Raw genomic sequence first — 23772 nt, forward strand, 5'->3', positions numbered from 1 at the left:
GGGGGCAGGAGTGGGGGGTGCGGGAGGGGCCGGAGAGCAGGTGCAGGAGAGGGGAGGGGCGGCAGGTTAGGAGAGGAGGCTGGGGCGGCGGTGTGGGGGGGGCACAGACCCTGTTACCGGGGAGATTTGGCCACCCACGCTGGCCTTGGCTCCCGCAGAGGGGAGGAGAGAGGAGCGTGGTGCCCAGGGGAGCTGGACGTCCCCCAGGCCACTGTGGCACATGTTCCCCCGGGGACGACAGCTGGTTCCCGATCCCAGGCAGGTGAGGGGTTGGGCAGTGCTGCGAGGGCGGGCAGCGCGAGGGAGCACTGCGGTGGGAGTCCACAGTCCTGGCCACCGGCTGGACACCAGCCAGAGGAAAGCCAGGTGGGGGCAGCCGTCCTGAGACTGACTGAGTCCGGAGGGCCCAGGGCAGGCTGACAGGGTTAAAGAATACATATTTCAGGCTTTGGGGGGGAGGGGGTCAAGGGCAAAATCAAAGCTATTATACAGGAGAAAACAAATGCCCACGCCGGCTTCTGGAGCCCCCGGCCCCCTGATGCTGTCCTTGCACTTGCCGTGGGTCCTGGGCAAGCCCCTCCTTCCAGCCTCAGCCTCTCGTCTGTCTGGCCAAGTTCCTGAGGAGTAGATGGGCTCTAGGAAGCTCCCGGAGGTGAGGAAGGGGTCTCCCTGCCCTGCTCGGGGCCCTCGCCTGGCTTCTCATCACCCCCAGAATTAAGCCCACCCTCCGGAGCCCTCCAGACTTTGCACCGCCCTAGTCTTTCCTCCCCCTGCCTCCCCCCTCCGGCTCTTCCTCTGCCGATTTCCTGCCTGCCTGTGCTCCAGACGCACCTAGTCTCATCCATCCATTCATTCATTCATTCACTCATTCATTGGCTCTGACCAGCGAGCTCAGAAGGCCTCTGTGAGACAGTGAGAGGGATACAGCACCATCTAGGGAAGAAGCCTCCAGTGGGGAGCAGGGCCCTGCCGGGGTGCTCAGGTGGAGACAAGCTTGTGCGTTCGGGTGACCAGGAGGAGAGCAGGGTGGCTGCAGAGGAGGGACGCAGGGGGAGGCCTCCGAGGCCAGACCACGCAGGGCCTCGGCTCAGTCTGGGTGGCTTGGGGGCTTCACAGGTGGGAGCAGAGGAGTCTCTTGACCTAATTCATGTTCTTCAAAGGCTCACCAGTCAGGCACCGGTGACGGCGCTGGTTTTCCTCAGGGCCTTTGCACAGGCTGTGCCCGCATCCCACCCATACGTGTGAGACAAAGTCCTCCCAGAGCCTTCCCTGGCCTGGATCGGCGAGGCCTCTCCTCTAGGCTTCCCAGAGACCCCGGCCTCACCGTGTCCCCAGGCCTGGAAGCGCCTAGCACGCAGTAAGTGTTTGCCACATGTTTACCGAAGACAAGAAGATAGATGGAGGGCGAGCGGGCGGCAGGGGTGGGGGTGGAGGATGGGAGACTATAATATGCTGGAGGCCGAGTGGTGGTGACGGGTCCCGGGCGCCAGGCTGCGGGCAGGGGTGGCCCCAGTGGGACACCGAGGGGCCTTCCCCGAGCAGAAGTGACCCAGGGATCCCGGACCAGCCTCTCCTTCTGCGGGGAGGGCAGGGCAGAGAGAGGAAGTGCAACTCCACACCCGCGAGCTCTGGGAAGCTAGGGATGCTGTGTCGGAGCCGTGGGGCGGCCCCACCTTGCCTGGCACGGAGGTCCTGGGACATGAGAGCCTCTAGCCTCAGGCCCCCATCTGGTCCCTCGGTGCTGTCATGCCCGCCTGGAATCCTGGCGGGGCTGCCCCGAGCGCCTGCCGGAAGAGGACAATGCTATGGGTCCCCCATCAGACCCTGATCTCCTCAGAACCAGGGCCGTGTCTCCACCCTCAGACTGGAGGGCTCCCTGAGACCAGGGGCTGTGCCTCTACCATCAGACCGGTGGTTTTCCAGAGAGGCTGGGGCCCAGGCTCCTCCCATTCCTGGCAGCCAGGAGCGTGCTGTCCCCTCCTTCCTCTCCCCCACAATGCCAACGCCAGAGCTGACCACAGTGTAGGGTGGAGGCCTCGGCTACTGACGCTGAGGTCCGTCCTCCAAACAAGATGAAGTGAGCCAAAATACCTCCCCCGCCTGGCCCCTGGGGCTGTCACGAGAGTGTGGACACCTATAAAGTGGCTCATCAGCCCTGCTGTTTGCTGCTGGGGTTGAATCTCAGCTTCTGTACTCACCGGCTGTGTGACCTCGGATACGTGACTTAGCCTCTCTGAGCCTCAGCCCCTCATCTTCAACACCTGCCGCGCTGGGTTGCCGCGACGATAGAATGCGTCAATCCCTGTACACATCCGCGGGTCCCAGGGACACCGAGAAGCTACACGTAGCGTGAGCCTCCCCTGTCCTCATCTGCGGCAGGGGCAGATGGGCCGGCAGCCTGGCTCTCTTTCTGCAGCGCTGAGGCCTTCAGTCTGAACCCCGTGCGGGCCCCAAGCCCTTTGCACAGGCTGTTCCCTGTCGCTCTCTTAATCCTTCAGCAGGTTGGGGTACCAGCCACCCTGAAGCCTTCCCATCTCTGACGCTCCCTCTTCTGGCTTCTCTTTTATCCATCAGGCAATTATTTTATATTTGCTCTTTTTTTTTTTTTTTTTTTATCAAAGCACTGCTTGCCGGTAAATTTTACAAACCAAAGTGATGAAAAGGACTTATAACAGCAGAAAACGGCAGTCCTCCCACAGCCCTGCCCCCACCCTTATGCCAGAGGCAATTTCTAGCTCTTTCTCCTTGTATTTGCCTCCGTCTTGCTAATTATCGGGTTTCTTTCTCCATCTTTTGAGCCTCCAATCTGACCCATTATCTACTGACTTCCTACTATGCTACGTGAGGATTCTAGATTTCTTACACACTCTGGCCCCTTCTCTCCACCCTCTCCACCGAACGGCGTTTTCGGTTAAGTGCACGTTCAGTGTTTTCACTAGGAATGTACCGTACATGTTATTTCCTGCCCAGCCTGGAGTTCATAACTGCTTCATTTTTTTTTTTTTCATTTGCTTGTTTTTAGTTTTTTTAATATCTCAGTTTTCTAGGACTCCGTATTTGCATAAGCTGCGACCTACAGCTCAGGAAAAACCTCACAGGGGAATGTGAGCCCGGTCAGGATTTCTGTGTGGAGACGTCTCAACTCTGCCCATCTGTCCTGGCTGTCCTCTGTGCCTGAGCGTGGCTACCACCCTGAGACGCTCTCTTCGCTGCTCTCTCGGTGATCCCTTTCAGCTTTTTCCCTGTTAGGTCCTGTTTCTTGAATCTTCCTCCATAATGGTTTACTCCCTTATTTTGCCAGTGCGAAACCTCTACTAACTCCCTGAGCCGGTGTGCACGTGTGAAAATAGTTTATTCTCCTCTCGTGCGCATGGATAGCCTGGCTGGGTATAGAATTCTAGGTTGAGAATTACTTTGACTCAGTGGTGGAAGGCATCTGTCCATGTCTCTAGCTCCCAGTACTGTTCTTATTCTCAATCAATTGTGGGTAACCTTAGGTCATTTTTTTCTTTATAACGGAAGCTTCTAGGATGTTTGCTTTATCCCTAAATTTCAGAGATTTCCTAATGCGTGGGTCATGCCACCCACCCTACCCCAACAACAAGTGTTTGGGGCATTTAGCGCACTGTGTTAACCTAAAGATTTGTGTTCTTCAGTTCTGGGTAAGATTTCTCTATTATTTTCTTTTGGAACTCCTGTTATTTGACTATTGGCCTCCTGGATTAACCCTGTAATTTTCTTGTTGTTTACTTTTACCATCTTATTCTACCTTCTGAGAGTTGTTTCTATTATTGTTGTTGTTCCCTCTGTTTTTTCTTCCAAACCTTTTTTTTAAAAACTATTTTATTTTATTTTTTTAAGTTTATTTATTTATTTTGAGAGACACGGTGATAGCACGAGTGGGGGAGGGACAGAGAGAGAGGGAGAGAGTAGGAGAGAGAGAACCCCAAGCCGGCTCTGAACTGCCAGCGCAGAGCCCCATGTGGGGCTCAAACCCACAAAACCTTGAGATCAGGACCTGAGCCAAAACCAAAAAGCTGGACACTAAGCCACCCAGACACCGCCTAAAAAATGTATTTTTAAAGTTTATTTATTTATTTTGAGAAAGAGAGAGAGAGAGAAAACAGGAGGGGCAGAGAGAGAGGGAGAGAGAGAGAATCTCAAGCAGGCTCCACACTGTCAGTGTAGATCCCGATGCAGGGCTTGAACAAATGAACTGTGAGATCACGACCTGAGCTGAAACCAAGAGTCGGACGCTTAACCGACTGGGCCACCCAGGTGCCCCGTACGTTTTTAAAATTTTAATAAACATAGTATTTTTCATTTCTAAGAGCTCCTCTCGGTTTTCTGATTGTTCTTTTATTATGGTATTCTGGTTTTGTTTATGGCTATGTTATGTTTCCTTCTCTCTCCAAGGATAGCCGTGGTAGTTTCTTCAAAGTTTTCTTCTGATCGCTGCCTTGTCTCTATTTCTTGCTAATTCTTTTCTCTGTTTGATTGAGTTTTCTTCAGTCATCCATTCATCTTCTGTTACCCATTCATTTTTCAGAATGAAGCCTTAACACTCAGATTGGCAGCTCCATGTAGGAGGACAGGGCTTGCGAGGCAATGAACATCGCAATAGGCACAGCTGGCTCTTTCGTCAAGCATACCTAGATGGGACCAGAGGTCAGCACCTGTGAGACTTCTCTCTGGGGTGGTCAGATCCTATCCACCGACTCCTATCTGTATGCCTGGGTGCTAGCATTCCTGAACTAAGCCAGGGAGAGGAGGTGGGCTAGGGTCACCCTGTTCGGTATTCCGACTTCCACTGAATCCCCCTGTATCAGTCAGCTACTGCTGTGTAACAAACAACCACACACATGGCTTTGGTGCACGAGAATAAGCATTTATTGTACCTCACACCTTCAGGTCAGCTGGAGTGGGTTAATCTAGGCAGGTCGGCTCTGAGCTGCAGGCAGCTGGGTACCTCTGCCGTCCCATTCTTGGAACCACTGGGTTTACCAAGGCATGTTCTTTTGTCAGCACAAGAGAGCATGTCCAAGGGTGCAAGCACATCGAGTCTCTCCTTACGATGCATATGCTAACATCCCACTGGCAAAAGGCAAGGCCGAAGGCCAAAGCTAGTCAGTGGAGCAGGGAGGGGAAGTGTGCTCTTACCCTGGAGGGGGGCGTGGAGGGAGTAATCACCCGCCAGGCATAATCAGACCTACTGCACCTCAAACAATCAGTCTGGGGGCTCACCCCCGCCTGCCCTGTAGCTGGTGTCCTTGGGTCCAGAAATGTCTGGTTGGATTTTCCTGCCCAGGCTAGGGAGGGATGGTTGCCTGGCTGCATCGTGCAGGGTGGGGGGGAGGGGGGAGGGGCTCTGGGGGTCTAATTGCCCCTTAAGCAAACTTCTAAATAACCCGCCAGTTTTCAGCCTCCCACCTGGCCATCTGCGGTGGCTGAATCCCCCACTTGGAAGCTGCCCTGGGATTCTGCAAGGCCCGGTGGGTTGCGTCTCTTCCACCTGCAAATCCTCCCCCCAACCCCCCACCCCCGCCGCCCCTCCCGCAGCACAGCAGGCGCTTGGGTTTGCCTTCCCCGGGCCTCTGTTAAATCATTTACCACCCCTCCATCTGCTCTCCGTACTTGTGTGCTGGGCGCTGGCTGGTCTGGGTTCACAGGTGTCTCCTGGTTTCCTTGAAGATGAGAGTTTGTGTTTCTGTTTCGTGTTCCCCGTATCGTCGTCGTCGTGGTGGCTGCTTTTCAGCAAGGGGGAGGGGCCAGAAGCAGCTGTGGCCCAGCACCCCGAGACAAGACCCTCCTCTTTGCTCTGTTGCATACACTTCTGTGGTATGTGGATCGACCACACGGCAGGTGTTGAGTTGCTGGTCGGTCAGTCTCACCGGCCCCTGAGCCCCCTGGGGAGCTCGGGGCCGGGCGTCACCCTCGCGGCACCTCCAGCTCCCACGCAGCTTGGCATGGAGCCCCTGGCTCTACGTGAGAACTGAAGTGAACGAACTTCAAGTGACATGGATGACTGCTCATCGTTTCACCTAGCTTAGGGCCTTCAGAAGTCTTCTAGAACCATCCTAGATCTCCGTCGCCCTCCCCAGAGCCTAGCCTGCCCTGCCTCTCACATCCCATGAGGCCTGGATGGAGTCAGAGGTCCCCAGAGGCGACTCTTTCTCTGGTTGCAGGTTGGGGGGCGGGGGGGTGGGGGGGGGTGTTAAGAGAGGAGGGCGGAGAAGTGAAACAGCAAAGGAAGAAACTTTCTCGGCCCCAGAAAAGTCGCCGTTTCGGCATACCACGGTATTATTTCCCATGATTTTACGAGGTGGCCGGACTCAGTGGGATGCTCGTCTGCTCCACATGATTTCGGCCGGGGCCGCCGTCATCCGGGGACTCGACTGGGCTGGCACATCCAAGATGGCTGAGCCACACGACTGGCGCCTTGGCCGGGATGGCTGGGAGGCTGGGCTCAGCTGGGTCACCCGAAGGGCTGGGTCTCTCTCTCTCTCCAGTAAAGTCTATTCTTCCGTCTGCTTGTTCGTTTACATCAACAACATACACGTATCCAGCGTGGACTAGGTCCCAGACACCTGCTAGGGTCATGGTGAGCCATCCAAGCAGAGGGGCCATTGCCTGGGGCTCCCTGCGGACTCAGCTGTCCCCACTGGGCTGCGAGTGAGCTCCTGAGAGCAGGCCCACGCTTGACTCACCCTCGACCCCCGCGTTTGGCACACCAGCCCAATAAGCATTTGCTCAGTGATTGGGTGACTGAATGAATCAATCGCTGGGCGAGCATTTCTTTAGGGCAATGGGCGTATATCGTGCCATCTGGGTCGCACAGACCCCCTGAGGCTTCGCTCTCCTATCTAAGGACCTATCTGGTCCTCTGCCACTTTGCACAGCGATACAGGAGGAAGAGCACAGCCCTGGGAGACCCAAGACCTCAGTCACAAACGCTGTCAGCTAACATCAACAGAGGCCTGCCCAGCAGGGGCGTAACCAATAGGTGGTTTCATTTTCCTTTTGTTCCCCTAGCAAGGCAGCCATTGGCACCGGTTCTGCGGCCACCCAAAGTTGTCAAGGATCCAGCCTCTTTGCGTCCCTCTGCTCCTCCACTCTCAGCCTGTCAGCTTGTAGCTGCGTGCTTGTGGTTTCATGTGTATAAGATGGCTGCTGCAGCTCCAGACATCTCATCATTATTCATCGGGGAAGAGGACAGGACAAAGGGCAGTGGCCGTTTGGGGTTTTTTTTTGGGGGGGGGGGTTGCAGAAGAAAACACAAACTTCCCCAGAAGCCACCTCTCCAGCTGACTTACACCTGCCTTGCTGGCCAGAACTGTGCCCCCGTGGGACCCCAGCGGCAAAGCAGGCCGGGAGAACAAGTGTTTTGGTCTGGGGCGAGGGACCTCGCGGCTCTCCCCAAAAACTAGGTTTCTGTCAGCAGGAAGGATGCGAGCAGTGGGAGGAGATGGGAAAGGAGAGTGTCTGCCGTAGTGAGTTGAGCTCCAGCCGGACTCCTGTGCCCTCCTGTGCCCCTGTTTCCTTCTCCGCAAAACCAAGCTGCTAACACCTACACTGGGCGGCCCGGAGGGGGATTAAATGAGATAATATCGGCTAGGTGAGAACGCACGGTGGTGAGAGAATTTATTTCCTGGCGTTGCTGTTGGCATAAAGCAAGGGCTGTGCCCACTGGGGCAGGCTCGGGGGAAGAGGCACGTAGCAGAGACCCCCCACCCCCACCCCCGCGCGCGCCCTTGGCATCTAGGGAAGTTAGAGGCGCGAAGGAAATTCTTCGAGGAAAGAGGACCAGACCAGGGTGTGCCAAAGGCTAAGACGAAAGAGAGGTCTTTGAGGAAATGAGAGTTCGGTCTGAGGCTGGAGGCCGGGTGTGGCCAGGCCTCCGGAGTCAAGGGAAGGGGTCCCAGATTTATCTGGAGGCCCCAGAAAAGCAGGGAGCAAATGAGGTTCGCTTCAGACTCTGGACGACTGGAGGGGGCGCCCCAGGGCTTCCAAACAACCAGCGTGTCCGATTATGGGGGGTGGTGGGTCTGTGTTCGCCACATGCTAGCGAGAGCAGGCGTGGGGTTTTCAGGGGGGTGGCTTGTTTCCGTGGTGAAGTCACCTTAAAAACAGAAAGGCCTTGTCTGAGCGGAGGCTGAGAGGCGCCATGGGGTTTCCCCGGCTAAACCCAGTTCCTTTCAAGGGGGTGGGGGTTCCTGGGAGGCCGGTGAGGTGGAGGGCCCTGCCTCTCCCAACATCAGGACTTATGGGGGCAGCTGGGGGGGGGGGGGGGGCGGGGGCGGTGAGCAGAGAATAGCAGAGAACAGAAACCCAAAGCATTTCGCGGGCTGGCAACCGGGGGGGACTTCTGTGCTGCGGGGGACGGGGTCTTAGACCTCTCTTTTTTTATTCCTGCCTTGTAGCTTCCATGTAGCTTCTCCAGAGTGTCAGCCCCCGAGGGCAGGAGCTCATGTGCAGCACTGGACCCCGCACCTGGAACAGAGGGAGAAGGCGCGCCATAAACATGCACTGGAGCGTGCATGAAGCTTGGACAGAGGAGAGCAACCATCCACGGGAGCGCAAAGGCTGGCACTTGTCAATTAGGAAACTCTAAGGTGGGAGCACAGTCCCCTCTCTCTCTCTTAAAGAAACTCGCTCTTGCTTCGTGCCTCCAGGGACGGGCATTGCTTCCTTACCCCGTGGGGACCCTTTCGGTGACCCGCAATAAGGGTGGTTGGGGAGTTCTGGCTGCTCGACACCCATAACCCCGAACTCCAACAAGGTCTGAGTCCTCCTTGGGGAGATAACCCCTCCACCTTAAGTAGATAAGGTTCTTATCATCGGCTTGGAACCACCCCTCGCTCCAGCATGGGGTGTGGTCCAGGCCTGGCCAATCAGAGCTCAGCACCCTCCCCCCACCAAATACGATTGGTTGAATATGACCCGCAAGTAAGCTGGTCTATTCAGAGTAAACCTTAATTAGAACTTTGCCTGGGGCAGATACTTGTGGGTTGGGTTTTTTGTGTGTGTTTTTTTTGTTTTGTTTTGTTTTGTTTTTTTGCCCAACTTGAACCCGGAAGAATGCTCTTGAGAGACACCTGCCAGAAAATGAACCAGACAGCAGGAGGCAGAGCAAAGAGGTACAGGAAAGCAAGCCCTGATGACATAATTTGAGCCTCCCCCTCCCTCCTTGATCAAGCTGCACCTGAAGACACGATCTTTCCAAATTTGAATCAGTAAATTTATTTTCTGCTTAAGCAGGTTGAATTAGGTTTTCCATTTGCAATAGCAAAAGTCCTGGCTGGCAGCGTCTGAAAGTTTTAAGACTCCTACGGGCAAATGTAGCTCAGGGTCCTGTGAGCGGTGGAGAAAGCCTCGAGGGGTGGCAGGAGTCCGCGGGACCCAGGGTTTTGACGGGCGGTTGCAGGTACCCACCGACAGTCAGAGAATTTGGTTTATTTCATGTTGTCCCAAACAAGAGCGCTCAGACCAGAGGAGCAAACTTCTGAGACACTCACTTTGGCTCAGGAGAAGGAGAACTTTCAGACAAGCAAGACCACCAATATTGGAGTAGTAGCCGGCCTCAGGAGGGAGCGAGAGACCCGTCCTTGAAGGCATACTGGCGACAATCTGGCCCGAAATTTCCAGAGGGGATTCAGGCGTCGGGTGGGACTGGGGCAAAGGGGTAGACGCTGCCATTGTGTGGCAGCGGGCACGAAGAGCACTAATGCAAAGGGGGCTCCCCTCTGGCCCCCGGGGAGGGGGGAGGAGGGCAGGAGCAGCAGGGGTTGGGAACAGAGCCTGCGAATTCACACCCTTCCAGCCCCAGGGGCCCCCCAGCCCAGAGAAGCCCATCAACCAAGCTCTGCAGCCCTCTGCTAGGAAACACCACAGGCGGGGAGGGGACAGCGTGGCCAGCCGGGGTGCCATTGGGCTTTATGGGAGGACCCTGGAGGTCAGAACCATCTGGCTGGGAGGGCTGGGTGCAACCTGGAAGGCAGACACACAGGGGGTGAGAATCTGATGGCAAGCAGAACGGCCTGCTCCCTCGCCGCTTTCCCAGCTCAAGGCTCACGACCACCTCCTGGCTTTGGCTCCAGGTTGGCCCTCCCACGAGTCCCCCGCCACCCACCCCCCCCCCCGCTTGCCCACCACACCAAGGCCTCTCCACCCTTCTAGTCCCACGTCTCCAGGCTGCCTCCAACCCACACTGGTCCCCCTTCTGCCCCCACTGGAGTCTCAGCTCAGTCTGCCCTGCCTCCACTCTTATGTGAGGTGCTGGCTCCTCCCCGCTCTCCTGGGGGGTGGGGCCGACGCATCTTCCCATCCCGGTCTCCATCCCTGGCCTCCAGCAGGGTCGGCAGGGTGGGAGCCTAGCGACACCCATGCCTTGGCTCTGGCACCTTCCTGCTGGGAACTGGGCTCCACTGAGCTGGACCGGCTCAGGCAAATAGGGAAACTGAGGCCACTGCGATGCTTGCCCTTCTGTCTTGGCCTAAATGCCATTCCCGGTGAAACGCAAGGCCACTGAGCAGTGGCTAGACAACCCCCCACCCCCACCCCGCCGCCCCCCAGCCGGAGCCTGCTGTGTGCAGGTGGAGGACGGGTCACGAAGCGGGGAAGGAGGCGCTCTTACCCTAAAGGATGCTGCAGGGGCGCTTCTGTGGCCGCGTGGGCTGGGGGCACAGGACGGCCCGGATCGCCTCATCGAAGACGGTTTTCAGGCCTCGCTGGGTGAGGGCTGAGCACTCCAGGTATTTGACCGAGTCTAGGGTGGGGTGGCAAGAGGGCAGGCCCAGGTCAGGGGCCGGCCCTGGGCAGAAACCTCTCCCAAGCCACACAACTGTGCCAGGCTGTGGGGGCCACCTGGGCTGTGCCACTCCGAGGAGAGTATCCACAACTCTGTGCCTCGGTTTCCCCATGTCTGAAATGGGGAGCCTGGTTTCCAAAAGAGAGGCTAAGACCCACAAGAGCAGGTCTGTATCTTCCTTAGACACGTAAGCCCTTAGGGAAGGCAGGCAGGAATTTTGACACATTCCTAAAGGAAACAAGGGCTCCAGCGACAGTGACTGAATCTCTCCACGTCTCAGTTTCTCCGAAAAAACTAGCCGCACACCTGCCTCCACGCTTCCCCTCGGGAGGCCTGAGGTGCTCACAGCCCGGTCACCAGGACCTTCCAAGTGCCATCTGACCATTCCTTAACATCGTCCCATTTGACAGATTCGGAAACTGAGGCTCGTAGGTGGGAAATCATTTGTCCAAAGTCACATGCTGGGTGCTTCTCGTCCACCTCGGGGCGGCTGGGGACTGTCAGTGAAGGGAACGGGAGTAGAGAGTTTTCCCTCCCTGCTGAGGGGACCAGCCTTCTCCCACCTGACCGCTCAGGGCAGGAGCCCGGGGCACAGATGGTCAGGCGGAGCCCTTACTCCCAGGGGGCCGCGTTCATGCCCTTCTGGAAGGAACCTGCCTGAGTTCCCACTTCTGCTACAACACAAATCGTTTCCCTGAAGTAAGGAACCACAAAGCCCCTTCTTTGAGAGGGCTGGGGCTGACCTCAGGAACCAGAGGAAAGGCAGGGGCAGGAAGGGGAACTTTGTCCCCCTGGAGTCTGCCCTTCTAGGAGGAAGGAAGCAGACCAAGGCCGATAGGTGCCCCTGCCAAGCACTGAGCTGGGGGCTTCCAAAAACCCTGTGAAGAAATACTGTGATTCCCCACTTCCCAGATGAGGAAACAGGCCCAGAGAGGGGAAGCCTGGGCCCCAGAGACACACAGCTGGGGAGAGGAGAGCCAGGACCTCAAGAGGGACTGCCCCTGGAAGGAGGAAGACCACAGATGCCCTGGGGTTGGGAAGAAAGAAAGGGCAGTGACAAGGAAACCGAGGTTCAGAGAGTGTGTCACTTGCACAAAGTCACATGCTGGCTGTGTCCCCTGTACTCGGGAGCATATTCCCAGCAGGGAGAGCACAAAGTGGTCCCAGGGCCTGGCTGGCAGAGGCCAGACTCCCTTGGTTCAGGTTCAGGTTCAGGTTCCGGAGTGTCATCATCTTATAACCCTTTTGTGCCTAGAAGGGTGTCGCCGGGCATTGGCCACTGTTTCCTTGCGAGGGACCACAGCCAGCGTCGACTTCTTCCGCACCCACCAACTGCCTCCTCCCTGGCACCTGCCACCCCCTTGCTTCCTCTCGGCTCAGTGGCATCCAGAGCAACGGCCCTGAGTGGAGGTAGAGGGGGGTGGGGGGAGGGTGCTGGGCTCCCTTCAGCTCTGCCTCTGATCACCCTAGGACTCTGGCCAGTCCCCCTCTCTGTGCCTCAGTTTCCCATCTGTCTAGGACGTGGTGACTCGGGACGCGTATCGAGCGGAGGCAGGTGGGGTAGAGGAGCGCCAAGGGCGTGGGGGCAGGTCAGGGGTGCTGCAGATGCCCTTGATCTCCATGACTAATGGAGCCAGGTTGCCAGCTTTGGATCTGAGCTCTGCCCTAGCCTGGCTGGGTGGCCTTGAGCCGGCGACTTCTCCCGGAGCTTCACTCTCCTCTTCTGTAAAGTGGGGTCAACCAGAGACCCTCCTTCATGGTTGCCGTGGGAACAAGGAGGGGAGGTATATGGCCCAGCACCCAGGAGGTGCTCAGTCTCCATCAGCCAGCCGCGATTATACCAGCCGGGACCTCAGCTGCCTCCCCAACTCGCCACCACAGGCTGGGGGCTGAGGCGGCCTCCGCCCTTCTCATCACACCAGCAGGTCCCCCAGGCCTCCTCTCCGGCCTCCCCTCTGGCCTAGGCTGGTCCGAGTCAAGTTCAAAGTCACTGCCCCTGCCCCTGCCCCACCCCCACTGGGGATCAGCTCCAGGAGGGAGAGGCTAGAGACCAAGGCAGGATCCGGAGCCATCTCCCTATAGAGGAGGAAGGACCTTTGGGGCGTGTGCAGGTCGGCCCATGTGAACGGAGAGACTGAGGCCCAGAGAGGGGTGGCCGCTCTCCCGAGGTCACACACACAGTCAGCGCTGGAGCCAGGACCGGAAGCCAGGCTTCTAGCCCCCTTCTCCTTGTCCCAAAGCACAGGCTTTAGAAGGGAAGGGCTCACAGGCAGGCTGGGGAGTCAGCCCCGGGCAGGAGGAGGTGGGGGACAGGCTGGTCAGAAAACAAGAGAGGGCAAGGGGGCAGGCCCGGTATTTGCGAGGAAAGCCAGCAGGCCTAGGAGCCAAAGACCCCAGGATGGGGTCCGGGACCCAGGCTTAACAGGCAGCCACAGGCCCCCCGAGAAAGATGGCCATGTCAGTGGACTAGTCACAGGAAGGGGGTGGGGGTGGGGGGGCAGCTGCGGTTTCTCTTCCTGTAGAGATGTGAGTCCCCGGAGCCCTCCCAGTTCCGGCGGAAGGAAGAGTGTGGGGCTGAGGCAGGGCCGGGGCGGGGGGTGGCGGGGAGGGGGGCCCCAGCCTCCTCAGGGACCAAACCCTGGGCCTTCAGGACCCTGTGTCGAGGCAGAGCGCCCCGGGCAGCTGGGTCACTGCTCGTAGTGGCCAAACTCGGCTGGGGACGCTTGGCTCTGGGGCAAGAGCCCCACCCCCAGGCCGCAGGCAGGTCAGGCCTTGACCAGGGACAGCAGGCCCAGGTGCCAGGGGACAGGCTGGACCCATCGGTGCCGGCCTCCCCGGTGCAGGCAGCCCTGAGCCGCCACGAGGAAGCCGCCGAGCCGGCAACGTGCTCTCTTGCATTCCACTCCCAGTGCCGTCACCTGCTGGCCGTGTGACCTTGAGAGGTGACTTTACTTCTCTGGGCCAGTAATCGGGAGGCATTGGCCTGAGGAGGGGGCCTGGGGAAAGGGAAGTGAGAAGGAGGCAGAAGGGAAATCACCCCTTCAGACCTGAGGCAAAGCACCTCCTCCGGGAAGCCTTCCTGGAAAACTCAAGCTCCACTTGGCTGCTCGTCCCCAGACAGACAGCCCCCCCCCCCCCGGCACGGCCTGGCCCTGGAGCCCCTTTAATGCCGCGTGAGGCTGAGGCGGGCTCCCCCCCACAGCTGGCTCCCCTCTCTGAGCCCGAGCCCCAAGCCCCGTACCGATCTCCTTGGCCAGTGCCAGGCCCTGCGGGTAGGTAATAGGCGCCAGCTTCTTCTCCTTCAGCCTCTCGATGGTGTCCTTGTCGTCCCGCAGATCCAGCTTGGTGCCCACCAGGATGATGGGCGTGCTGGGGCAGTGGTGCCGCACCTCAGGGAACCACTGGGCGGGCGGGCGGGGGGGTGAGAGGCGGTGCGGGCAGGAGGGGGCACGGGAACGGGGAGAGGAGGGGCACCGAATGTGAGGAGAGAAGAGAGGCGGCGAGGCGGGGAGGAGGGGGTGTGGGGAGGAGAGGGGACGAGGTTACAGAGGGTGGGGAGTAAAGCTAACCACCCCAGCCCCCTCGGAGCCCCCTCTGAGTCTCACCCCCAGAGACTCACAGCCCTGGTTGGCACTGGGGACCCTCCGCTGCCCCTGCCCCTGCCCTAAAGTCTCAGCAACCCCGCCCCCCCACCCCGGGTCACCCGCCCCAAGCCCCCAAGGCCCCACTCTGTCCTGCTCACCTTGGCACGGACATTCTCGTAGGAGGCAGGGCTCACAAGGGAGAAGCAGATGAGAAAGACATCCTGGGGACAGAGCAGGCAACGGTCACCCGTGAGAGGCCTGGAGGCATCACCTGGGCCTTCCCACACCTGGGCAGCCGCTGAGCTGTTTGCTGATCCAGGCTTTTCTAAGGGACTAATCCTCACACGACAGGCTGCCCCATTCTACAGGTGGGGAGAGTGAGGCTCACGGAAGCCCCGGGTTTGTCACCCGGGATTCCAGAACCCGTACTCCTCACCGGGCACTCACTACCTACCCTCTGGTCACCAGCCCTTTCCCGGCCAGCCCGGAGGGAGAGCCTGTAGGCTCGCCCCCATCTCTCCTCCCCTCCCCAGCACCCCTGGGACTCAGAGTCCTGGGCTCCCTATTTGGGCCCCGTCCAGGATCTTCCTGCCCCACCCTTGGGCAGCCCCGGGGGGTGCCAGAGCCCATGAGGCAGGGGGGCCGGGGAGATGGGCACAGTGAGAGCAGGGTAGCTGAAGGCAGGCGGGGAGGGGAGGAGGCCCCGCTCTGGCCAGCAGGGTCATTACTGACAGGGGCAGGGTTGCCCGGCCCTGGCCCCAGGGCGTCGCCCCCAGAGGGAGCGGGAAGAGCTCAGGCTGGGGATAGGAGGACAGGGAAGCACACCGTCTGTGGGTAGGAGAGCGGCCGGAGGCGGTCATAGTCCTCCTGCCCCGCGGTGTCCCACAGCCCCAGGTTCACGGGCTTGCTGTCCACCATCACATTGGCTGAATAGTTGTCGAACCTGCGGGGAGCAGGCAACACAGGAGGGTCAGTCTCCACGCCCCGGACCCCGGGCCCTCCTTCTGGCCTCCTCCCGTTGCTTGGTGCGGAGGCCCAGGGAGGGGCGGCCACCGTCACTCGCACGTCGCATGGCCCTGTGCAGTCGGCTTTCCCTCTGGGTTTTGCTGTTTTTTTCCCCATTACTGATTCATTACCTTAAAAAAAGTGTTAAATGCAGGTAAACCTCCAGAGAAAGACATGGTCTCTCCGTCCCTTTTCTGCCCTTGGCCTATCTTTTGAAGAAGTGACTTTGGGGGGGGGGCGTCGCAGAGCATCCCCCCCTAAGGCTAGACCCGCATCAAATTTACCCACTTCCTGTGCTGCACTGATGTGGGTCACCCTGTCGCGGGTGGGGTCCTCCCCTGAAACAAACCCTGAGCGGAGGAGGTGGCAGCCTCGGGAGGGGAGTGAGGAAGAGGCAAAGAAGGGACACCAGCTGTTCCGGGGGGCGCTATTGAGGGGTCCCAGCAGAGGCAGCTGGGAGACAGGGCGCCCCCCGACCCCTGAGGGGCAGGAAGCGAGGTATTTGTCCAGCATCCTTATCTTGCATTGGCAGAAGGACCTCCGGGGGCGCTAAATTCCTGGTCTTCCAGGCTGGTGGCAGGGGGCTTGGAGTGGGGGGCGGGGGGGGGGGGGGGGTGACACTTTTGAGAAATGCCACCAGCACATACAGGAAAGACATGTGCCAAAGTGTTGGGCGGGGGGGGGGGGGGGGTTGTTGATAGGGGGATGTCAATAGCGACAGCTAAAATCTCCCACCAGCGCCAGGGAGGCCTCCAGGGCCATCACACAAGCTTCCAGACTTTTCTTTTTTCTTTTTTCTTTTTTTGTTTTAATCCAACCCAACACTATTTCTCACTACACATACCCCTGAAAGGAAAGTGCTGGTTTTTCAGCCTATAGAAAAGAAAACTGGGATCAGAGAGGTATAGCCGTCTGCCCAAGGCCCCACAGCCAGCGAGGGACCGAACTAAGTTAGAAGCCAGTTGCGTGGGGTCCCAGCGCTCACGTCTGACGCTCACTGCCCTGTGCCCCAGCTGGGTTACCACAGATGCCCTCACCTCCCGCCCACGAGGGCTAAGGATCATCACCTTGTCCCTCCCCACAAAAGCCACCCACTCCTTGTCCCCTGGCCTGGCCCACTGAGACCTCAGGATCCTCCTCCTTCTCTCCTCATACACCAGCCAAGCTCTTTCCCGGGCAAGGCTCATGCTGCCCACCTCCCTGAGCTTGATCATGGCCGTGCCTCCCACCCAGATGCCACCTCCAGTTCAAGAGTCAAATTCCTGCCAGGCAGTTCCTCCACTGCGGTTGGGAGGGGCAGGGGGCCACCCCCTTCCCCTAGCCTCCACCTGGAAAGAGCTCACTGTGCCCTCCCTTAGGCAACCGCTTTATCTTGACCTTGAAGAGGCAATCCGTGTGTCTCTATCTTGCTGGGGGTCAGGGCTCCACAGGGCCCTGGCTGCTTCCCAGGCCTGGCACCCAATACATGCAGGTAGATGGGAACTAAAGCCGACTGAACTGAAGCCCTTGGAATGCCACCTCCTCCAGGAAGCCGCCCCAGAATGCTGCTTGGTGACCGGCTGCAGAAGCCCCAGTGCTTCAGGGTGCCTCCCGAAACAACTGTTCTGAGAAAGACCCATGCACGCACCCCCAAAAGTGGGCAGCCTGCTATTTTTAGCACCCCATACTTATTCATCCATGGAGTGTTCCGGTCACTTCTCGGTTCCTCAGAGAGCCCCGCTCCCTACTGCCTGGAAGCTGCCACAAACACTTCTCTGACTCTCCACTCTGCTTCCTCCTTCACTCCGCCTCCCCAGTGCCCAGCTGACTCTTACTCAGCCGCCTCTAGCCCCGTGTCAAGGTCATCTCCCCTCTAGCCCCATGTCAAGGTCATCTCCCGCAAGAAGCCTTTCCTGCCTCCCAGCCCACCCATCCAGGCCCCAACCCAGCAATCTTTGCCCAAACAACAGACACCATGCCTGGCTTGTTCCTCACTGCACCCTGAGGCCCCTGAGGCATTTGTCACATAGTAGGGGCTCTGTGTACCAACTCTAGCTACCAGCCATGCCCTGTGGGATTTCAGGAAGAAGGCGCCATCCAGGGAGACACCACGGGGCATCACGGGAAAAGACGCGCCTCTGGTGTCTTCGGCTTCGGTCGGAAACATTCCTTTGGGACACGCTGAGGAAGGAGGGACACTCTCCTCTCTAATGTCCAGCCTGAAATTCTGGTGCCAGAAAGCCTCCCAAGATTCCTTGCACCATCCACACACACACACACACACACACACACACACACACCCCAGTCCCTCCCCAGAGGCCCAGCTTCCAGAGCCTGAGGGATTACTGCAAGGATGCACCAGCGGTCTACACCTCCCGGGGGACCCCCCTTCCTTGAGATCCACAGGCAGTCAGCACCAGAGGAACCGCTCTGGCCAGCCCTCACCCCCTTACCCAGATGAGGAAACTGAGGCCCACACACAGGAAGGCACTTGCCCAAGATCTCACAGTCAGTCGGCGGCAGAGCCAGGACTAGATTCAGAAAACCCCCACCTGGGAAACGCTGAGGCCACTTCAGGGCTTGAGACTCGGAGGTTTGAGTCCGGGCCTGGGGCATCCCTGAGCTGAGGGGAAGGCAGGGAACTCACGTCTGCTGAGCACCCAGAGCCGTCAACGACTGTTCCAGGACCTTCGTACTTGGGCCACTTCAGTGGGCCCAGAAAGCAGCTGCTACCATTGTCCCCATTTCACACACGAGGGACACACACTCAGGGAGGCTCGGAGGGACCTGCCCCAGGTTACATGGGGCTTTGGTCCCAACCCTACACCTGCAACGGAGTGGAGGAGGGGATTGGGGGCAGGAGGAAGGGGGCTCAGCCCCCAGCATCACCTGACCCCCACCCAAGCCCACCTTCAGAAAGGAACGCAGAGACCAGGGGGCATGCGTGGCTGGTGATGTGGGGACCAGGGAGGATCGACCAGGTCAGGCAGGGTGTGGACCACCGTTAGGACTCGGGTCTTGGTCCTGAGGACAATGGGGCACCGCTGAGGGGCTTCACCAGGCGGGGGGGGGGGTGGGGGTGTGGACGTGATCATCTTGGCTAAGAGGAGCCACGAGGTGGAGAAGTCTGGAGAAGGGTAGCTGGGGCCAGTGGGGGAACCACACCCTCGGCGGCAGGAGGGTGGGCGGGGGGCAGCGAGAGCCCAGAAGGGGCTGGACGCCATGCTGTGCACAGAATTCCACACTTGGCTTGCCAAGAGGTGAAATGAAAACGAAAACCGAGTCCTGGCCAAGCTGACCGAAATTAACCGCGTGTTCTTTTCTCCCACCAGCTGAGCCACCCGGCGGTGGCTGAGTTCTGGCACCTTCTCGAAGCAGCCAGAGCGCCCAGTCACTACAGAGCGCCAGGGACATGGTCATGAGTTTCAGTCTCCCCATCTGTTGGACCCTGAGCTGTCAACCCCCCACGCCTGGCAATGACTGTGCTCAGCTCACCTGCTCATCTGACCACGTGCTGGCCGCACACGTGTCCCAGCCTCAGCAAACCCGACTGTCCCCAGAGGAGGGGGATCCCCCCCAGGAAAACAGGGATCTCCTGTTTTCCCTAACCCCACTCCCCCCGGCTGCCCCCGCCCTCCAACGTCAAGGGCTCGGCGTGACTCATCTCTCCCTCCCCATCACAGAGGAACAGGCGTGTAGTTGGAGCCTCTCAGAGGGCTTGTCCAGAGCTGAGCGACTCTTGTCCCGGACGACAAAGGAGCATGGCATGCAGGACTGGCCACATACTTTGCAGCGTCCGATGCAAAATGAAAACGCAAGACCCCTTGTTCAAAAGTTAAGAATTTCAAGATGGCCCTAGGGTCTGACCCAAACTCCCCAGAGTCCTGGGAAGGTAGACCTTGCCTGGTTCGTTATCTGTCGGTCTGCAAGGGGCGTCCGGTGTCCCGAGCCCACCAAGGGCCACCAGGAGCCCGGGTTCTCCAAGTCGTTGGCAACCACTGGCCCTAGCCTGGCCTCTGCGGGTCCCACCGTCTTGCAGCAGAGAGCTTGCCTTTCGTCTCCCTGCCCAGGAGAAGTGCCCCGGCGGTGAGCCTGGGATTTCCCAGCCCAGCTCTGACCTTATAAAAAAGGGAAACGGAGGCTCAGAGAGGAGAAATGATTGGTCTAAGGTCCTTCAGCGAACGGGCCCCCCCAGCTGGGACAGGCAGAGAGGCAGGAAGGCAGGCCGGGCCAGGGCACCGCCGGCGACAACGGCCTTTTGCGGGAGCTGTGCCCTCTCAGGCTTAGAGCCAGTCCTGCCTCTGCATTAGGAGATGCCTGATAAACACTTGATGATCCATGGCAAACGGACGGATACGGCAGGTGCAGAGAGGGTTGGACACTGGCACCAGGCCATCTGGGAACTCAGAAGACAAGCTGGTGCTGAAGCCCGTTTTCCAGGGTCCCTACCCAGGCTTCTCTGCCTTGGCCCGGCCGGCTGCTTGGCATCCTGGGGAGCAGGCCCCTTGGGAGCCGTGAGGCTCGCAGCTTCCCCCGTGAGTGGCCTGGGTATAACGGCCACCTCTGCTGAGGACCGAGGGAGGGCACACATGTGTGGCATTTCATGCAGGACACGATAGGCCCCCCCATAGATGGTGGGTAGTTCTGACGGATCCTCCGAGGGCCTCTCCATGGAGTTCAATTCAGGCCAACACAGAACACGTCTATCAGGTATAAGACGATGTGCATGAGATAACAGGGTGACCGTAGAGTACAAGGCTCCCTGCCCTCCAGAGACACAGTCACAGGAAGGATCAGATACAGTCACTCAAGGGAGTGAGAGGTCCTGTCAGGCTGCATGAGAAAGATTCCTGGAAGGTGGGGGGTGGGGGGCACCGGAGCTGGCCTGAGGGTCTTAGACGCCTGGGAAGGAAAGGCACTCCGGGCAGAAGGAACGGCTTGAGCAAAGGCCCTGAGGCCAGAATGCCCAGGGAGCGTTTGGTGGGCACAAGCAGGCAGAACACGAAGCAAAGTGATGGGCCACGATGCCGGAAGGCGAGGTGGGAAGAAGGCCCTGCAGAGCCTTGAATGCAGTGCTAAGGGTTGGGGAGTTGTCCTGCGGAGGGAGGGACCCGCTGAGGGTTGGTGGGGGCGGGGCAGGCGCTTTCCCACTTACCCCCCCTCCCGAGGCTGCCACCCACGAACTCCTACATACCCGCCTCCACATCCCACAACAGGGCAGGGCTCCCCACTGGCCTCCAGAGGGCAGTGCCCTCCCCCCTAACAGCGTGCGTGCGTGCGTGCATGCGTCTGCTGTCTGCTCCCCCGTGTCAAGGCCCCCGACTGCCCCCTCCTCCAACCACCCCATCCCAGCCCCTCTTCTGGGACCCAGCCCCACATCCCACCTCCTGCCGAGGCCCAGCTGGACAGCTGGACAGCGGCTCTCTCCCACCCTGGGGCCCCGGCCCCCGCCCTCAATGCCCATCTCCACGCCGATCGCTGCTTCCTGGCTGGATCATGAGGCACCCCTGCCAGGCAGAGACCCCCAGGTGCCCACACGGGCCGCCACACAGGACGTGTCTGAAAAGGGGGTGGGCTCGAGGATGCCACTCTCCCCAGCCTCCCAGCGCCCCGGCCCTCCCCTCCCCGGGGACTCACACGGTGGGGATGTACTCTCCAGGGAAGGCGTTGGTGGTATAGCTGATAAGAAGGCAGGTCTTGCCCACGGCTCTGAAAGGCAGAAAGTTCGAGAGGACAGCGGTCACGGGCCCTGCCCGAGACACGGAGGTTTCTGAGCACCTGCGCTATCCCCTGGCCCAGCCCTCGGGGGGCGGGGGGGAGACTGGGGCCCACCTCTCTGGGCCTCAGTCTCCCCATCTAGAAAACGGCGATGCGTCCATCCTCCCAGGAGTGTGCTGAGTAGTAAATTAGCACGAAGCTTGTAAAAGAGGCCAGCACCACGTGTGACACAGTGTAGCAGCTTGTCCGTGTTAGGGAAAGCCTATCCCTCCCAACCTCACCGGAGAGAGTAACAGTTAAGAACACAGACTTTGGGGGTCAGAGAGGCCTGGCCTCAAACCCCATGAGGTCTGGGCCAAATTGCTTAACTTCTCTGAGCTTCAGCTTCCCCACCTGTAAAATGGGCCTAATGTTAGGTGGGTGGGAAGACTGGAGAGAGGGGAGAACCCGGCGCCTGACCCACAGTGAGTGCTGAAGAGTGTTGGCCACGATTCGGGCCCTCTTCCCTGGGTCTGCGAGTCGGCTGGGCCGGGAGGGGGTACAGGTAGCGCCATGGGAAGCCCGGGGCCAAAGGGGCGGCCCCTGGGCCCTCGTTTCGTCACTTCCTGTTCTGAGAAGGCTGGCCGCCTTCTCCTCCCCCACCGCCGCCCTCCCCAGGGCCTGCCACCAAGGTAACTTTGAATGACTGGAACGTTGCCCTTGGCTTCTGCCCTCCCCGCCTCAGATTAGGTACAAAGCGGAAGTGAGCAGGGCTGGGCAGAGAGGCGGGCAGATAAGGCCGGCCAGCACATCCGAATCAGCCGAGGGCCCTCTGATAAACCGACCCGCTCCCAGGAGACCCATCGGAGCCAAAGTCGGTCCGTCGTGTCAGGGCCACTGCGACCCAGGGCAGGAAAGAGCTGAGCCTCCCAAAGCCTCAGGCTGCCCCTCTGCAGAACGGGAGGGTGGGAACGGAGGGCTGCCCAGCCAGAAATGCTGGGGTAGGCTGGACTGCACCCAGGATGCCCCTGTGGGCTGGACCCTGAGATGCTGTTACGGCCGGCATCAAAGATCGGCATCTCGGACCAGTCGTTGTACAGATGAGGAGACTGAGGCCCACGGCTGAGAAGGCCCCTCGGCCCAGCCTACCTGGCACGGGCCCTCCCAATCACCCTCCCACCCCTCCTGCCCTCTCCCTTCCCTTCATGTTCCCCTCCCCCTTCTGCTCTTTGCCCACATCCCCCACGGGCGCGCGAGTCCTCCCCAACCAGGCAGGCTGAGGGGGAGGGGAGAGTCAGGGAGGGAGGAGGGGAAGGAGGGTAATATTTATTGAGCGCCCTGAGCACAGGACAGCCCCTCGAAATATGTCAGGTGACCCCCACACATCAACCCCAGGGGCGTGGCCTCTCCCCGGATGGGCAAGCTGAGGTTCAGAGAGGCTCTGCAGCTTGCCTGAGGACACACAGCAGAGCAAGCCAGTGACCAGAGCCCAGGTCAGCCTGCGGACGAAAGGCCAGGTTCTTGGTTCTCCACCCCCGCCCCATCTGCCTCCACAGAGTGGAAGACAGGTCCCATAAGAGACCTGTCCCAGCTCTCAGGGTGTAGGTGAGAGGCCCCGGGCACATCTACCCCCAGCCCCGCACCCTCCACCACCTCCCCCCAGGCAGCTTCCGGAGGGAAGTGGGCAAAAGAGAGTGGAGCTGTCCTCTGCCCACCTGGGGGGGGGGGGGCTTTCTCTGGGCCCCGGGGACAAGAAGGGAGCAGCCCCTCCCAGCTGCTTCCCAGGGACTCCTACATCTGCAGGGCGGGAGGGTCTCAGGGGTAACCCAGTCGGGCGGCTCCGGCCAGGTGAGAGGTTCAGCCAGGTACCTACCCATCTCCCACCACCACGCACTTGATGGCCTGCATCGCGTCCGGGGCCTGGGAGGCGGCGCTGGTGACAGCTCGGGGCACGGAGCGTTTCTGCGGGCTCCAAGGGTTTGGAGAGCCTGGCGAGGTCCCCCCGGACGGAAGAGCAGCTCAGTAGGACGGGAGGCAGGAGGAAGCGGAAGGGGAACTTACCCAAGCTGCTGCCCCAACAGCCGATTGCAGAGGGCGGAGCATGCGGTCTGGCAGATCAGCCCGGGGCCCCTCAGGTGCCGGCTGGGGCACCGACAGGAGACCCGGGTACCCTCTGGGCTGGGGCCTGACCTGTTGCGCACGGCGCCGGGCTGGAGCAGTTCTCCAAAGGCTTCGGGCTTCCTGAGGAGCTCAGTCCCCCTCGAGTCTAAGTGGTAAACACTCAATGAGCTGAAAGTGTGTGCCCTGCACGGTATTCAGGTGCCGGTGAGTCCAGGGCGCAAAAGGTATAGCCCATCCCTGGGGAAGATAAGACCTTGTACGTGTGTCTATGAAACAAGGCAGGAAGTGATGGGGCCAAGAGGGATCTCCAGGGAGGGGACCTCGGGGCTACACGAAGGGAGAACCAGGGCCGGGGAGGTGACATGTGAGCCAGCACTTGAAAGGTGGTGCCGGAGAGAGGACACTCCAGGCCGGGGGATTGCATGAGCCATACACAAGGCTCCCCCAAGCACGGGGATCCCAGAGTGCGGAAGGAGGGGAGGGGCGCGGGGGGGTGGGCAGGAAGGGAGGTGGGGGGCCGCTGATGGAGAAGGAGAAATAAAAAGGAAGTTACGGGCAGTGCTCCACACGAGCCAGTCC

General features: G+C 59.7%; 1 protein-coding gene across 4 annotated transcripts; it reads right to left on the reverse strand.

Moving 5' to 3' along the window:
* Positions 1 to 7624: 7624 nt before the first annotated feature.
* Positions 7625 to 23343, reverse strand: RAC2 (Rac family small GTPase 2). Of its 4 annotated transcripts, none has more exons than XM_078449473.2 (7): positions 22967 to 23343; positions 21013 to 21084; positions 15217 to 15334; positions 14550 to 14612; positions 14049 to 14208; positions 10634 to 10765; positions 7625 to 8490 (listed from the first exon to the last, which is right to left on the reverse strand). In XM_078449473.2, the coding sequence occupies exons 1-6, from the start codon at positions 22978 to 22980 to the stop codon at positions 10635 to 10637; spliced, it is 558 nt and encodes a 185-aa protein (XP_078305599.1). In that variant the 5' UTR covers positions 22981 to 23343; the 3' UTR covers positions 7625 to 8490; position 10634. The 4 variants fall into 4 exon arrangements, with proteins under 4 accessions (XP_078305599.1, XP_078305597.1, XP_078305600.1 ...); XM_078449471.2 differs by having other exon boundaries at positions 22946 to 23333; XM_078449472.2 differs by lacking the exon at positions 7625 to 8490 and adding an exon at positions 9055 to 9987 and having other exon boundaries at positions 22946 to 23337.
* Positions 23344 to 23772: the final 429 nt, after the last annotated feature.

This window comes from Panthera onca, chromosome B4, assembly GCF_046562875.1.
Source record: "Panthera onca isolate mPanOnc1 chromosome B4, mPanOnc1 haplotype 2, whole genome shotgun sequence".
Classification (NCBI taxonomy): Eukaryota; Metazoa; Chordata; class Mammalia; order Carnivora; family Felidae; genus Panthera; species Panthera onca.